This window comes from Neovison vison, chromosome 3, assembly GCF_020171115.1.
Source record: "Neovison vison isolate M4711 chromosome 3, ASM_NN_V1, whole genome shotgun sequence".
Classification (NCBI taxonomy): domain Eukaryota; kingdom Metazoa; phylum Chordata; class Mammalia; order Carnivora; family Mustelidae; genus Neogale; species Neogale vison.
This window is the reverse complement of record NC_058093.1, coordinates 49,991,182-50,007,525: the sequence shown is the minus strand read 5'-3', so window position 1 is coordinate 50,007,525 and position 16,344 is coordinate 49,991,182. Positions and strand designations below refer to the sequence as shown.

General features: G+C 35.6%; 1 protein-coding gene across 4 annotated transcripts in view; it reads right to left on the bottom strand.

Annotated features, from left to right (window-relative positions):
* Nucleotides 1–5,694: 5,694 nt before the first annotated feature.
* The window catches only part of RIF1 (replication timing regulatory factor 1), a 59,657-nt gene continuing 49,007 nt past the window's right edge, over nucleotides 5,695–16,344 (bottom strand). For 3 of the 4 annotated variants that reach the window (XM_044242057.1, XM_044242059.1, XM_044242058.1), the window contains exons 30-36: nucleotides 12,842–16,093; nucleotides 10,817–10,963; nucleotides 10,427–10,504; nucleotides 10,223–10,338; nucleotides 9,460–9,613; nucleotides 7,643–7,751; nucleotides 5,695–7,177 (exon numbers count right to left, since the gene is read on the bottom strand). In XM_044242057.1, the coding sequence (XP_044097992.1) occupies nucleotides 6,963–7,177; nucleotides 7,643–7,751; nucleotides 9,460–9,613; nucleotides 10,223–10,338; nucleotides 10,427–10,504; nucleotides 10,817–10,963; nucleotides 12,842–16,093 (4,071 nt within the window). In that variant the 3' untranslated portion in view covers nucleotides 5,695–6,962. The remainder of the gene's footprint in view (nucleotides 7,178–7,642; nucleotides 7,752–9,459; nucleotides 9,614–10,222; nucleotides 10,339–10,426; nucleotides 10,505–10,816; nucleotides 10,964–12,841; nucleotides 16,094–16,344) is intronic. The other variant, XM_044242060.1, reaches the window with a different exon arrangement.

The following is a 16,344-nucleotide window of genomic DNA, read 5'->3' as shown; positions in this document are numbered from 1 at the left end:
TGGGATCATGCCCCCACATCGAGCTCCCTGCTCAGTGGGAAGACTGCTTCTCCCTCTCCCACCCCCCTGCTTATGTTCCCTCTCTGTCAAATAAAATCTTTACATAAATAAATAAATTGAAGTCTGGACAAATACAGAGAACATCAGGGGAAGCTGAAAGCAGAGACTGGAGTGAAGCTTCTACATGCCAACAAAGTAAAAAATTGCTAGCAAAGCACCAAAGCTAGGGGAGAAGCATGGATCTTCCTCACAGCTGTTTTATTTATTTATTTTTACTTTTAAAAAAATATTTTATTTGTTTATTTGACAGACAGAGATCACAAGTAGGCAGAGAGGCAGGCAGAGAGAGAGAGAGAGAGAGAGGGATGCAGGCTCCCCGCTGAGCAGAGAGCCCGATGCGGGACTCAATCCCAGGACCCTGAGATCATGACCTGAGCCGAAGGCAGCGGCTTAACCACTGAGCCACCCAGGCGCCCCCTCACAGCTGTTTTAAAACACCGATCCTGCGAACAACTTGTCTCGGGCTTCCAGCCTCCAGAGCTGTGGAACAATAAATTTCTGTTAACTCAGTTTGTGGCTCTTTGCTGCAATATTCTTCAACATCATTAAGTCTATTTCATTTTTAATTCAGATGTATGGGTCTACAAGCGTGTGGAACCCAGAAACTACATGTACAAGAGATCCTCTTCTATGGCTAGAACAGATGATCAACTAGGAATGGCTCATGTGTCTGTGGAGGGTCATGGTGTTCACTGTGTTGGTATGTGAATTATGCTCATCTTACTCAATTCAAAGCCGAACCAAACAAACAAACAGTGCCAGAATTTAGTTTTTATAGTTTTATTTAAGATTAAAGTGCATCTCTTTTTAAAAATGTTTCGATATCCAGTCTCAATTGGCAAGTGGTAACAGTTAACTCAATAGTTCATTCAAGTTTTACTGTGGATCAGACAGATTCTCCCTCCCTCAACCCCAATCATAATGAACCTGAAAATACACTTTTAGTATTGGTCTACCTGCTTCAAACACTGTATAACGCATTACACACATACTGACCACATCCTTAGTCCCCAGATGCTAGTGCAGTTAACTGACCCATGAACAGGTACTTCTGTGCAATTTCAACTTAAAACATTTGACTTATCAAATATCAACACTTTGAATGTACAGCAAAGCTCTCGGAGTTCATCAAGTGGTGGGAACAAAAATATTGCAGGGCTAATAAATGATTTGGCTTCTCTCAGCCCTTTCTAAGTGCATTTTGTCAAGTCTATCCACAGGAGGTAGTGTTAAGACAGATTGAAAGCAACGGATTCCCCACCAACACAGAAAGCAAACTCCCTCAACTCCCAACTTATTTCACAGGTCTGACAGAACCCCCCAGTGCTAGATGCCTTTCCCTCACACATCAGTGTCCCTTAGCATCCATAGTAAACACATTACTGTCATTTGAGATTAAATAGGAGAAAAAAAAAAGTGTACCTAAAAGGTACTAGTATCTCCTAGTATATGTGTATTTGAGCAATACAGTTAAGATACAAATGCAGTCATGGGAACACATTTTTGTAAAAGTAAAATCTAGGTAAAAGCAATAGAAATTTAGGACTTAAGGAAGCAGGAGCCCTATCTGCCATCTAGAAGCAAATGATCAACTGGATTTACAGGCCACATATGAATGAACCTACACTTTGTAACTGTGATCAGCAGACTTTACACAAAGGGGTCAAATAATTTTGTGAATGTTAGGTGTTAGCAGGCCATACAGTCTGTCACACTATTCCAATCTGCTACTGCAGCAGGAGAGCAGCCAAAGACACTACGTAAACAAACATAGCTGTGTCCCAGTAAAATCTTATTACCTTCACTGAAATTTTAATTTCATCTTTCCATGTGTCACAAAATATTACATCTGAATTTTTTCAACCTTTTAGAAAATGTAAAAACCATTTCTACCTCGGAGGATGTATAAAAAAACAGGTGGCAGGCTGTAGTTTTTCAACCTGTTCGTAACAACATACTAGGTTAAGACTGCCATACCATATTTCAGTTTCTATACTCAAAATTCATTGTTCATTTCCTAGAAAATTCTCATTCTACAAAAATAAAAATGTATTTAGATACTTGCTCATTATTCAATTAAATATTAAAATAGCTATTACACTATATTTCATTCCATGACTTTATTTTGAAGGTGAACTTTCTAGTTATATGCAATTTATTCATGTAAGAAATAATTCTATTATTGGAAGTTATTTACTTTACTCCTTTTTGGGGGGCAGGATATTAAATAATGTATATTTTATTTTTTAAAAAGATTTTATTTTTAAGCAATTTCTACCCCCAACATGGGGCTTGAACTCAAAATCCCAAAATTAAGAGTTGCATGCTCCACCAGTAACTGAACCAGACAGGTGACCTGTAAATAACGTGTACTTTAAATAATTATTCAGGGTATTTATCAGTATCAGTTCTGGTACTTATCTACAGTACTTATATAAAGGATAACTACCAGCTATTTTCAAAGTATATATGACTGTACCTATACTAAAAAGCTACCTTTTTTATTTTATTCCATGTGCTATCAATTTAAAATACTGCCTTCAATCTTATATTCTCAGGTAAAAGAAGAGATTATCTTTTCTTCTAAGGTATACTTCAGGAGAGTAAGCATTTACAGCTTGGCACTTCATGTTTGGTTTTCACTGTTCTTTGGCTTGGTATGTAAAGAAAAAAATGATTAAGATCACGATACAAAGTTTAACATTCTACTCCAAGAAATGAGTGAACATTCAACTCTGTTAGACTACTATTCTATTAAAAAGCTACAGATTTTACACCCTAATGACTCAGATTTTAATACTTTCAAAAAGCAATATACAAAGCCTGGTATATGGTAAACGTATCATATTGGACCATCACAATCCAAAGCCCAGATTTGTTTTATAAATCAAGCACTCAACAAATTTTGATAAGTCAATTAAAAATCCCACTACTTAACTTCTGGCTACATTTTCTTAAGTGCTCTGAATGAGTACAATTCTTATGAATTATGAGTACTTAAATATGTGAGGGAAATAGAACTGAATGCCAAGAAAAACTCACTTTTAGAAAAATTATTCAACTGTCTTTCAAACACCATTTTAAGATGAAATGGAAAATCTCAACAACATAACAACAAAGTAACCAGAGGTCTTTAACTAAAATGACAAATCACATCTGTCAGGGCTCATTTTGGTACTACTAATTTTACTGTCAAGTTAATCTTAGTTAGGCAGTCGGTTTTCAATGTTTATTAGTAAAATAGTGAAGCCCCATAACTCAGAAGGCAAGATTTATTTAGAGACTAAATATTTCTAATATCTGAAATTTACTTTTATGTTTAAAAAAATGAGAACATAACCCACTTACACTACTCATGAAAAAAGGCTCACACTGTCCATTTGTTTAGTTAGGTTTTTTGTAACATGAAATGCGTAACTGTCTGCCTATTTAAAAACATAAATCTTCCTCCCCAAACCATGAATTTTCCTATCTAAAAAAGGCTCCAAATGAGGCAAAATTCTACTTTTAACTCTTAAAAAACTTTTGAACTTTAATTTGAAGCCTTCAAGACCAGTCGGCACCCCCAATCATAAACCTGAAAAAGTTTAAGAAAAAAAACACAACACTAAATCTTAGCTTTTGTAGCAGTAATTCCTGGGACTTAAAGCCACTTATGTTATCACCTAATTCACAGCCTGAAGCTTCCTACCACAAACGCAATCCACAGACATGGCATTTCTATGGGTCATGTGGGAGCTTTTAGAGATAAACTAAACTATCAGGCCCCATTCCCAGACCTGCTGAATCAGAACCTGCACTCTTACATACAGACAAGTTTGAGAAGCAAGGTGTTGAAAGTCAAAACTTAACACTTGTATATAATGTCTAAGACCTTCCTGATGGCTTAGGGATTAAATAGATAGCGCTTTGCTAATGTGCGAATAGCTCTCTCTCCCACAGCTCTCTTCCCCTGACCAAAGTCTTAGCCTAATACTGTCAGTAACTGCTATTTTACGGCCTTCTAGCCTAGCTGCAAATTATCTCCCTGAAAATCAGTAATGAATATGAGATGGAAACTACACCCTTCTTACTGGATTACAGAGTTGGAAAGAATGACATTAAGGTTACAATGTGAACGCTTTAATAAACTCGTATTTTCTGTTAAATTCCAACAAAGGTTTTTTAAACAGCACGTATTTTTAATTACTGTCATTCCTTTATCTAAAAAAAAAAAACCAACTCTAATTGTGTATTTTACCCACACCCCTCCCATTTCCCCCTAATTTTGTCTCTTGCCCTGCCACTTTTATTTTAGGCAAGATATAATCCAATTTCCTTGACATTTTTATCATTCTTAATATATAACAGAATCCCTATTTTCAGGCTATAAAGTATCCACGAGCAATGCCAGAAACTATTACATTCAGATTTAAATCTTATTTTTGACTGTATTATCCAATAACATTATCACTAAACCTGATTCATCCTACACCATATGGAATTTGAGCAAAAGTTCCATCCATACCATTCAACAATGGCTTTCAAACTTGTTCAAATATAACACCTTTGACAATGGGCTCCGTGCAATACTGAAAATTTAAATCCATCACATGAAGTCCATTTTGGAACATGAAAAGTTATACTGTGCTGCTTTCTACAAGCAACCAGATTCTCTTTATAAATGCCTAAAATAAGAAATCACATTTGAGTGTTATTTGCTATTTTTAAATTAACCCTTAGAAAATACTGAAAAACTGATTTAATAGTTAAACATACTGAAACTGATCAAGGAGAATTAATAGTTTTTGCTATTTACGAATTATTCAGGTAAAAATTTAAGGCAAGAGTATTAAAAATAAGGTGCCTCAAATATATGCTTAACTGTATCAACAATGAAGATTTAGCAAACTGATTTCTGCCTTCAAGTAACATTTTTAAACAGATCCTTGTTCAAACACAGTATCTGAAAATACATACTTGTGCTTGTATCAAATTTAGTGATTTAAGTAAATGTTTATCACCTCTCCTATACTGTTCGAAGTTCTCAAGAACTTCCATTTCACCAGCTAATTAACACAAACATTAAGATACAGTCATGAGATAAGCCAATTTTGACTCCATACGAACACATATACATACTCCTTCTTACACCTGTTAACTAAAAATTTATGTGCCTCTTTACTATAAAATATAATTTGGGAAATGGGAGGCAATATAAACCACAATTGCAAGTCTGTCAAAGAGTTTCTTTTTTTTTTTTTTTTTGGTCAAAAAGTTTCTATTTTTTACTTATTTTGTCAAGCTTACAATCCTCAGTTTTTACAGTCCCAGAATTTCTTTTAAACCCAACCTTGGTGTAGGACTATGAAACTTCTACCCCCAAAATATTTGTAATGATGGGTTTATGATTACGAAAAAGACACCAACTTTTCTGGCTGGCAGGTGGTCCCCTTCTGAATATAGGAACTAACTAAGCACAAGAATTAAACTTTCTGTAACTTGCTAAAAGAATGTGTGCCTTTTCAAGCTGGTTAGTTCTGAATAAAGTATGAACTGTGAAGGTCATTCACTTATTCTAATCAGAACAAAGGAAATATTCTCACTGTAAAGAGACGAAACAAATATGGGAAGTCAGGCATTAATACTAGTCAGTAAAATTTACAAATGTTTTAATTATATACACTTTTTTTTAAAACTAGGCAAACATACATATTTCAAAAGAACAATTTCAATTTCCTTCCAAGTTTGCTTTACGTGTAGGTGAAAAGAACAGATAAATCCTAGATATCATTTAGCCCAAGTTGTAACAAAAATAGTCACACTAACTCTCCACTTTAAAAAGAAATGTAATGAAGCTCTCTAGTGGCAGATACCCTCCTTGCAGACCAAAAAAAAAAAAAGGGGGTGGTGGTGGTATGAATAGCGAAGTCTTCATGTAATACTTTCCCATTTCTGTAAGTTTAACTCCTTCTGGTTACTTTAGAAAATAAAAACTCGTGTTTTTACTAAGTACAAAACTATCTGTTTTTGTAGATACAGAATCCTACAAACATGTGCAGCAAGCTCACAAAGCACTTCTACTGTCCATACTGGTATCTCAGTATTTAATATATACAAAATAGGTTTCTATTAAACAAAGGTATTCACAAGTAGCTGCAGAAAAATTCATGCCATTAACAGAGGCTGAAATTTATAAATTAAAAACACTGTAATCTATACATAATGTACAAAGAGTCGTGCATTTTAAAATAAGTGTGTCTCATATGACTAAATTTTCACAAGCGAATGCTGCTGCATAAATATTTGCTAATGCAAATGAACGGCATCTTAGTAAGTTCTGCTTATTTTAACCCCAGAAACTGCAGCTTTTGGTATTTTTCTTGGAAGCTGCCCAAATTTGACATCTGTGGGAAAAAAGGTTCCAATTCTTTTGCATCTCATTTGTTTTCTACTGAGAACAAATTTCTTAAACTTCAGGCACAACAAATATAAATAAAAAATATACATATCAAGTATAAACACCGTTATCAGTTCAGGAAAAAATTCAAATAGAAATGTTAAATTTTACTTACTTAAAATAAGGTATTTTTCATTTTTCATGAATGTTTCATCAGAATATGTAGGAGTTTAAGATGTGTGCAATAAATTGCTTTTGTTTCTAGTTTTTGCTTCCACATTTCAGTAAGATATTTAAATTTTTGAAAAACTACGCATAGCAGCCAAGAAAATATTGTATGAACAAAAATCGTACACAGTGAACTTACAAAACTGAACTTACATAAGTCACAGCCCTTCACGGTTTGAAATGCTATCAACTTGCAAACTTTCAGTCTGAAATTGTGCTATATTTCAGAACTTATTTTATGATCAACAAATCCAGTGATGTTGGGGGGAAAAAAGTTCAATTTTCTCTTAAAATACTAAACGGAATTTTCATGGGTTGGTGACCTCCAACGTGACTGCAAATTTTTTATTATAGAGTTTGCCATGCTACCAAGTTTCTCATGCATTTCAAACAGCTGGCTTCCTGAATAATTATGGAGATCTTCTGAATCTAGCTGAAGAGCAAGTGCACTAATCTGTGCCACAAGATTTTTAGGTAATGGAGTTTCCAAAGCAACAGGATCAATTAAATCTAAAAGAAAAAAAAGCACAATTAATTTATTCCAGATAAAACTTAAGTGGTACATATTTCCTTTTAAGTTAATAAAAAATTTAAGTGCCTAAGATTTAAGTTGAGAGTGCAGGCTGAGGTACTGTTCTTCCTCAAGAGAACAAGGCAACAGAAAACTCCACACCGTAACTTATTTAGTGCCACTGAAGAAAGAGCAAGTCTACTTCATTTTTATTAACAGCATAACTGAAACACACTATTTAGTTTATATCCTTCAGTAGCAGTTGACAGTTCGAGAAAAACAACTAAACATAGTTGGTTTCAGTATCAGCTACTTTTTCATGCCTTGGTCACTGGCACCAACCACCCCCCCCAAAACCAAAAACCTTGTCAAATTAACAAAGCATGGTCAAATTAAAACTAGAAGCATATATTCAAAGTCAACTGACACTGTAAATAAAATTGTCCTGCTTTGCTAAAACATACCTGAGGCAAGTCTTTCTTCATCAGAAGGGAGAGATTTAGTTTGTATTCCATTTACTTGTTTTTCAGAAATATCAAAAACTGGAATCTCCTCTAGTCCACGAGATTTTACCTGGATTACACACAGGCCAGTGAAACAAAAACAAAACGAAAAAATTGAAAGTTGCTTTTAAAAGGACCAACACCACCACCACTGGAAAAGAATCTGACCTGTTTCCCAGCCCATCACATGACTATCAGCTTAGCAAATCTTGCTAAGAAACTATGTTGCACTAGTGACACAAAAAAATGGGATTATAAAGTGTTTTTCAGTTTTTTCGAAAATCTGGTTAAGTATCTCTAATATTTAATGGGCTTCTCAAGAAACAGCCAGGTAGCCAAAAAAATTACACTGTATTTCCCAAGTTTAGCAGCATAAGAAAAGAAAATCAAGGCAGATTATTTCCAAACTTAAAAAACATATGGACTCTTAAAAAAAAGAATACAACTTTTGGGGTGCCTGGGTGGCTCAGTGGGTTAAACCTCTGCCTTCAGCTCAGGTCATGATCTCAGGGTCCTGAAATCAAGCCCTGCATCAGTCGCTCCCTGCTCAGCAGGGAGCCTGCTCCATCCCCATCCCCCACCCCCCTGCCTACTTGTGATCTCTGTCAAATAAATTAATAAAATCTTTAAAAATAAATAAATAAAAGAACAGTACAATTTTGAAAGGTGTCCCTAGGCATACAGATTAGTGACTGAGAAGATACTAGTTTCAGAATGTTAAAGTTACCATATTGATGGGTCCATCAATTAGACTCCTGTGTAGACACCCAAGAGAAAGAGTAATACATCCACACAAAAACTTATGTGTACATAAGAGCAAAAGGTAAAAACAACCTAAATGTTAAGCAATTGATGGATGACCTAAATGTTGTACATTTATGTAAGGGGTATTATTTAGCCATAAAGAAGAATGAAGTACTAATACACATGAACCTTGAAAACATTATGCTCAAATTAGTCAACCACAAAAGACCACAGCTCATATAATCCCACTTTTATGAAAGGTCCACAGCAGACAAGTCTGAGACTGAAAATTACTAATATAATCTTTGGGTCTCTTAGAAGTTTTTAAGGATTAAAAATACTTAATAATTTTTAAATCAAAGACTTTTAAGAAAATAGCAGAAGTCTTCAATAGTTAGCTAACTCCAGTCTCAGAAATTCTAATGTAAACACTGGTTTTCAAGCTTTAACATAACCTGTTCTCATTTATTCACAATTTTGTGCAGTTTCAGTGGAAACATAAAAGGTCTCTGCATAGGTTTCAGAACAGTGTGACTCCTTCTGAAATAATGAGTTTTCCAACTGTATTTTTATTGAGGGTTAGGGAGTGTAGAATCTTGGCTTCTATCAGAATCTTGAAAAATGTCTATGAGCCAAAATATTTATGTGCAAATAGTTAGTTACAGTTGTGTTGGACATCAAAAGAGAAATACTGTTAAATACAAATTTGAAAGATTTTTATTAGAAGGTTTAGATTTGAACCTCTATGTTTTAGGAAAAGCAGCCATGGAACCAATCACCAATTTGGTGGAAATGAACGAGACAAGGGGATAGGAGAAAAGAACTCAAAAGTATAAAGAGATGCATTACACAAAACCAGACAAAATCAAGAAGCAAACCTCTCTGTGAAATTAAAAACGTGATGTTTTAAGTTAACCCTGACTGGGGCGGGGGTGGAGTGGGCATAAAATGAGTTTTTAAGCAAGACTACCAACTTCTGTAATTGCTACTGAGACATCATTTATCTATACATGATTTATAACATCTAGGTTTACCTGCTGCTCGTGATAGATTCTAAGAGCCTTTTTTACATTGGACACTTTTGGAGAACGGATAGGAAGAGTTTTTATTTCAGATGCTGTAAGAGTGCTCAAATCACCAATCGTTTTTATATTCTTAGCTCTAATGAGCTGTCCCAGTCCTCTTGCCCTGAAGAGATTAAGAAAAAAAGGAAAAATGGTCATCATATACTTTCACATTTATTCTATTTGTGAGGGCCTATCCAGCTAGATTTCCTGATTTTATGCTCAGTCATAACTGAATTTTATATAGGCTCACCTAGCCCACTCTGAGGGCAGGCACATATACATTTAATTTAAAACAAAATTTGAATTTGATGTGTTTGTTTGGCTTAAGCAATAATGCTGGGAAGAGACTAAGCCCAATTTGTGTCTCAGACTTCACTTACATTATGACTTAATGGCCTCATGACTTTGGTGGAGTAACCGTTGTAAACTTTAACTGGTAAAGTAGAAATAATAATTATACTCCTTATGGGATTTGTGATTAGCATTAAATAAGAGAACATATGCAAAGAGTTCAGCACAGCATCTGACAAATATTACATATACATTTAATTATCTTAGCCAATTACTGTATTATGGTAGAGGTTTCTCTTATTGCCTTACCTGTCCCATCTTCCCACTTAAATTTATATTTCTAAAACAAAATGTGTGAAAGCGCATGTATGGTCAATTCTAAATATAAGAATCTCGATCACTTAAATTTAAGTATAAACCAGCACAAGTAACTACTTACCACATGTTTGAGGTAATCTGAGGTAGAATGATATCAACTGGAGCCACACAGTTCACCAAAGCTGGGTAAATACTTTCTGTTGGACCTGGCATAGATTCTTTAGCCATTTCTGTAATCTTAAAATAAATGTCAAAATCGTTAAATAGAGGTCACCTAACTGAACATGAAAATATAAAGTTACATGAAAACTAAAGCACTTCTTACTAAACACTTCTTTGAGCTCTTAAACTTAGGGCTACGTGATCCTGGGGACAGAAATCCTTTGGTTGAAGTGGCATTATGCTAGACAGAAGAAAGGAGAGAAAAAAAAACTCAGAACCCTAGAAAACTATAATTTTATAACTCTACTTTCGTTACTTAGAGTGTGGTAATTTCCTAAAATTTTGAGAAAATGTAAAATGTAATAAACTATTACCTAACCAATTACTAGATTATCATGGACTCTTCCCACCTCTTCATGTTTGTTTACCATGTTGCAGACAAACAGTGTATCCAAACCAAAGACATCTTGTTCTTTATTAGTTTTAAGATAAACTACACTATGCAATTCGGTACCTACATTCATGTATGTGTATTTTAAAGCTCACAGCTTACCTTAGATTGTGCAGTAGGTGAAGTTTTAACACTTTTTACTATGGGAGAATTATTTGAAGAATGGGACCTAACAATAGAGCATCGCCTATCAATGTCATCGGCCAATCCTGCTTGGTATATTGGATCTGCAAAGGAGACCCGGCGAACCTGAAAACACAGGTCATGCTTTTATTTACAAAGTTAAAAAAAAAAAAAAAGAAAAAGAAAAAAAAACCACACCATAAATTCTCACCATTAAGGTCCCCCAAAATAGAATGTAGGTTTAGAAGCTTAATTTATTTCACTAGAAGCCAAATGTACATAACTGTATTATTTCTTCCTAATGGCTGCTTTCACAGATAATACCACAGGTCATTCCAATTATCCATGTTCTAAATGGTCTCTACATAATATACCAACAAAGACTGAAACAGGGACAGCGGCAGAAAAATGAAATTACACACAGCAGCTGAAACTGTATCATCCAATTATACTAATCTTGTGGGCTTACTGCAGTGACTTTAAATACAAGGTAAAGAGTCAGAAATAGTACTAACTGACCTCTGGTGTACCTTTCTAACCTCTGTTCTAAACTCTTTAGAGGGTCCCAGAGTCATAGCAACTGGGTGACAATTTTTCATTTTAGCCTCTTCTAAAGTCTTACGATGCTTTCATTCATTCAGCAATATGCAATAAATAAATATGCAATAAGGCATAACCACTAATCATATATATAAATGCCTCCTGGTCTTAACTCCCAAGAGTGGGCAGATTCTGAACATATCTGCTATAGAAAACTATGTCTTACTGCTGCCTAAATAAAAATTAAATCTGAAGTACTATCACACAAAACATGACTCGTTAACTTTTTTAAAAATCTAAAATATACTGAAGGAAAATAAAATATACTGAAAACATCAATCCCAATGCATTCTATCATTCTATCTTCATACTTTTATTTTAAAAAAGATTTTGTTTATTTATTTGATAGAGATCACAAGCAGGCAGAGAGGAGGAAGCAGGCTCCCTGCTGAGCAGAGAGCCCGATGCGGGGCTCGATCCCAGGACCCTGAGACCATGACCTGAGCCGAAAGCAGAGGCTTTAACCCACTGAGCCACCCAGGTGCCCCTATCTTCATACTTTTCAAAGACTTCACTTAAGATACTTAAAAAAAAAAAAAGAAAGAAAGAAAGAACTTCAATATAAAAGCAAAGCAAAACAAAGCCAAAACCTCAATTCTCAAAGAATTTTTGGTACATCTTGAGGAAGTCTTCACAATGTGCTTGCCAGAGGCAAGATTAAGTCTACCTTCAATTTCTAATGTATGTCTGTATGTATGAACACATGTATTCCACATTAAATGGCAGATTCCATTTCATAGGTAGAGAATGCTCACATAACCTTTTCAGAACATCTCCTTTACTAAGTAGAGGACAAGCTGAGCTATGTAAGCATATGTAACTTTTATTTTTTTAACTTACTCATTCAACAAATTATGTCCAAGTTATAGGGTCAGGAGCTAAAGCAAATACAAACTAAAGGAGTCAGTTTAGTGAAGATGGGGAAATAAAATAATAAATGAAATCACATCCAGAAACTGATAAAGGCACAGCCCGATACTTTTTTCATTAGATAAGGTCTGGAAATTAAGAATTTATATGAACACTTAAATGGGAAACAGACTACGTAATAATGTCCTAGCACAAAGTGAGTGCTAACTAAAGCTACTTTATCAGTTTCTAAATGTCTCCTCACATTATGAGCAAAAAAACCAAAACCAAAAAACCCACAAGAGATCCTCACCAATTCTGCAAAAGGTGAATAATGTATACTTTAGTGTCCTAAAGTAAAGGAATATATATGGCCTTCAGTTTCCTTTGATCAACACTCTTTTTTCTACCTGCCCATTTCCCTGGTCACTGTGGTTAATTATTCAAAATGAGTGGTCCTATCAGTCTAACATTCTGTCATTCACCAGGAACCACTGTACTGCCAAATACTCAATTGAACATCGGCTAAGTAATATTCAGCCTCAACTTCCCTACCTTGTGAACAGGTGACGATATCTCATCTTCCTGAGGTCTTTTTAGTCCTCTCTTTAAAATACTGGTCGATGGAGAAGCCAAAGGAGACCAGACACAGCGGGTCTGCATGCCAATAGGACTGCCATTTGCTGATACAAGTAAAGGATCTAGTTCCCTTAATTTTTGAGGAGATGCATTATTGTCTTCTGTTGTTAGTTCAGAGATGGCTGTTTCAGATGTCAGAGACTGTGATGTGTCCTCCACTTTCTCTGAAGTATGGTGAGCTTCCTGTAGAATTTCATCATTTCCCACCATTTGATTTTCCGCTGATACTGCTTCTTCAGACTTACTAAGTTCATTTTTTGTTTCAGTTTCATTAGAGTCAACTTTTCCTTCTTCAGTGCTCATCCCAAGTGTGGTAAGAACAAAACTGCTGACTTCCATACTTGATGTCTCTGTTTCAGCCTGTACAGGCTTGGTAGAGATTCTGGTAGTAGAGTCCTGGCCTTCTGTTTCATTGACTTGGTCAGTTTCAGCGCTCACCTCACCAATCACTGTTTCTTCACAAGTTTCCATTTCAGCATTCACTCCTTCAGATGAGCCTGGACCAGATTCGTCACTTCTTTCATCTAATTCTCCAACTGCTGTTTGTTCAGGTATCTCTACCAGAGCACTCATTTCTGTGGTATTATCATAATGATCAACAACAGAATTAAATTCTTCAGTTACTGCTTCTTCAGCCTTCAGTTTCTCAGCTGCCTCTGCATCAGATTCATCACTTCTGTCACTATTTATCTCCATTACTTCTTCTTCACTAATACCAGTTTTGGTACTCTCTTGTTCAGAAAAGCTAGCTTCAGATTTATCAATTTCTACACCCAATTCAATAGCTTCTACTTCTGGGTTGGATTTTGCATTAGCTTTACATCCATCTGTTTCAACATTGACAATGTTCTCTATACTTAGTTCCTTTTCCAAGACAGCCTCTGACTTTTCTTCTTTGGTCTCCAAAGTAGAACATCCCAGTGAATTATCTTTAGAATCACCTAAACATGGACTAACAGTTCTACATTTATTATTGGATGGCTCTTGGCTCTCAAGAGGTGTTGCTTCTTCAGAATCCATATCACAAGTTTCTTCTTCAAAATTGACTACTCCAGAAGGAAGAGGGTTTTGGATAGTATTTTCCAACTCATTTTCAGATATAATTAATGAATCATTAACAGTGTCATTCACCTCCTTGAGTCCCAAATGAAAATTCACACAATTATGTTCATCCAAAAGTTTTACCTCAGAGCACAGATTAGCTTTAGAAGTCTCTGATACAGTTACAGGTGTATGCGTATCTGTCTTTTTTGTTTCACTGGCTTTTACATCGTAATTTTCTGTACTCTTTAACCCAATGAACGACTTTTCCTGAGGCTGAGATTTTTCTCCACAGCAATCACAACCTTTAGATCTTCTTACCCTCCTACTTCTCTTATGTTGGCATTCAAGTGTTTGCAAAGTTTTTTCAGATAGCAAGGAAATGTCTGATGTCCCTATTTTTGAGGATTCTCCCACATTGTTATTTTCTATAGAATCTCGTTTTTGTAATCTCTTGCTGGCATTTCTAGTCCTTAGATTTGAATCTGGCACAGAAGGGTCTAAAACGGAATATTCTGTACATTTATTGGTTTTACTTTTTCCCTCATAAGCAGTTGACACATCATCAGAAACCTGTAATACATCTGAAGAAACTGTAGAATCTTTAGGAGTTACAATAGTATTCTCATCTTTTTGTTCACAAATCAGAGATTTTAGGTCTCTCCCCACTTCAGAATTTGCTTTGTAATCAAGTGTCTGGTTCTCAACATTTACACATTCCTGTTTTATCACTTTCTCCTCTTGGTCTTCAATATCAACACTATCATTGCTTTTGCTTTTCCACTTTCCAGATCTCTTCTTTTTAGAACTTTCTTCTTTTGCCTCAGAACTATCAGATTCTGAGTTTTCAATGCTGGAAAGTAAACCCTGGGAAGCTCTTCTTGTTTGATAGCGTGTTCGTCCACTTACTGGTTTTTCAGAGGACTTATCTACAATGTCCTGGGCACTGTCTCCCTCAGACTTAATATTCTCAAGGTCTAGCTTTTTTTTACTTTCATCAATTTCAGAAGTAGTGCTAGTTTCCCCAAAAGTCTTCTCGTGTAAATTATTCCCTTTATCAATTAAATTTTCCTGTAGAGTTTGTTCAGCAATCAGTTTTTGCTTAGGTAACACATCATCTTTTACATGCAATGGACTTTTCTGAAGGGTCTTTTCTTCTTCCTTACGTCTGTCTTTTTTTTGATGATTATTTTCTTTCTCTTGGCTCTCAGGGGTAGGCTCTGCTATTTCTGAACGTCGTCTTGAGGATCGTCTAAGCGTTTTCTGATTTGGAGTTATCTGAACAGGACTATCCTCATCTACCATTTGATCTGCTGGTATTATAGCTGGGGGTGTATTTTCTTTGGATTCCAAACTGATTCCTAATGTTTTCTCTTCTACAGTACTGTTTTCTAGTAATACCAGATTTTCTATTGTTGGTTTAAGCATTGTATCCTCATCCTCCATTGTAGATTCAGAGAGATGAGCCTGATTATCTAATACACATTCTGTTGGATTAAGCAAACCAGGTGGGTTATTTTCTAAGACTACTGTGCCATCAATAGATTCCTGAGTATTTTTCTCCTGATCGGATCTCATTAAGAGCTTAGACCTTTTGTTCCCTGTTTGTTCAGCTTTACTTGACCTTCGGCTTGATCTCTTAATTCCATGTGCTATTTTTTCAGCATCAGGTTTTGCAATAGCCATTTCTCTTTTCTTTGCTTTTGGTGGGTTATCTATTTTACCCATGACTTCCTGGTTATTTTTCACTGTAACAGTTGATGACATATTATTTAAGGCAGACGGACTAAAAGGTCTATTTTCTGAACCATCAAACTTCTCCAAAGTAATAAAGGTTTGCCTCCGACTTGTAGGCTGTGGGAGAATTCCGGAAATGATGGCATTAGAAACTGAGCTAATGTTGACACCAGAAGTATTTTCTGCACTAGATGAACATTCAGTTGTTTTCTTTGATGAAATTAAAGCATTCTTTCTGGAGTCATTATTACTGCTTGGTACTTCTGGACTGGCTTCATCATTAGAACCACGTTCATTATCTGAAAGAGAAGCCTTTTCAAGATGTTCATCCATATCACGGTTTTCTGTGACATCTTGAGGAATAACAATGTCCCTCTCTGTTTGTTCCTCCTGCACAGAAACGTACACATGTATATAGGTTAGCCAACAGACAAGTCCAAAACTTTTGGAATTCAAAAGGCACATCACTGACTTTCAGCATTTTTTTTTTTTTAAAGATTTTATTTATTTGAGAGAGTGAGTGAAAGAGAGCACGAGAAGGGAGAAGGTCAGAGGGAGAAGCAGACTCCCCATGGAGCTGGGAGCCTGATGTGGGACTCGATCCTGGTACTCCGGGATCATGACCTGAGCCGAAGGCAGTT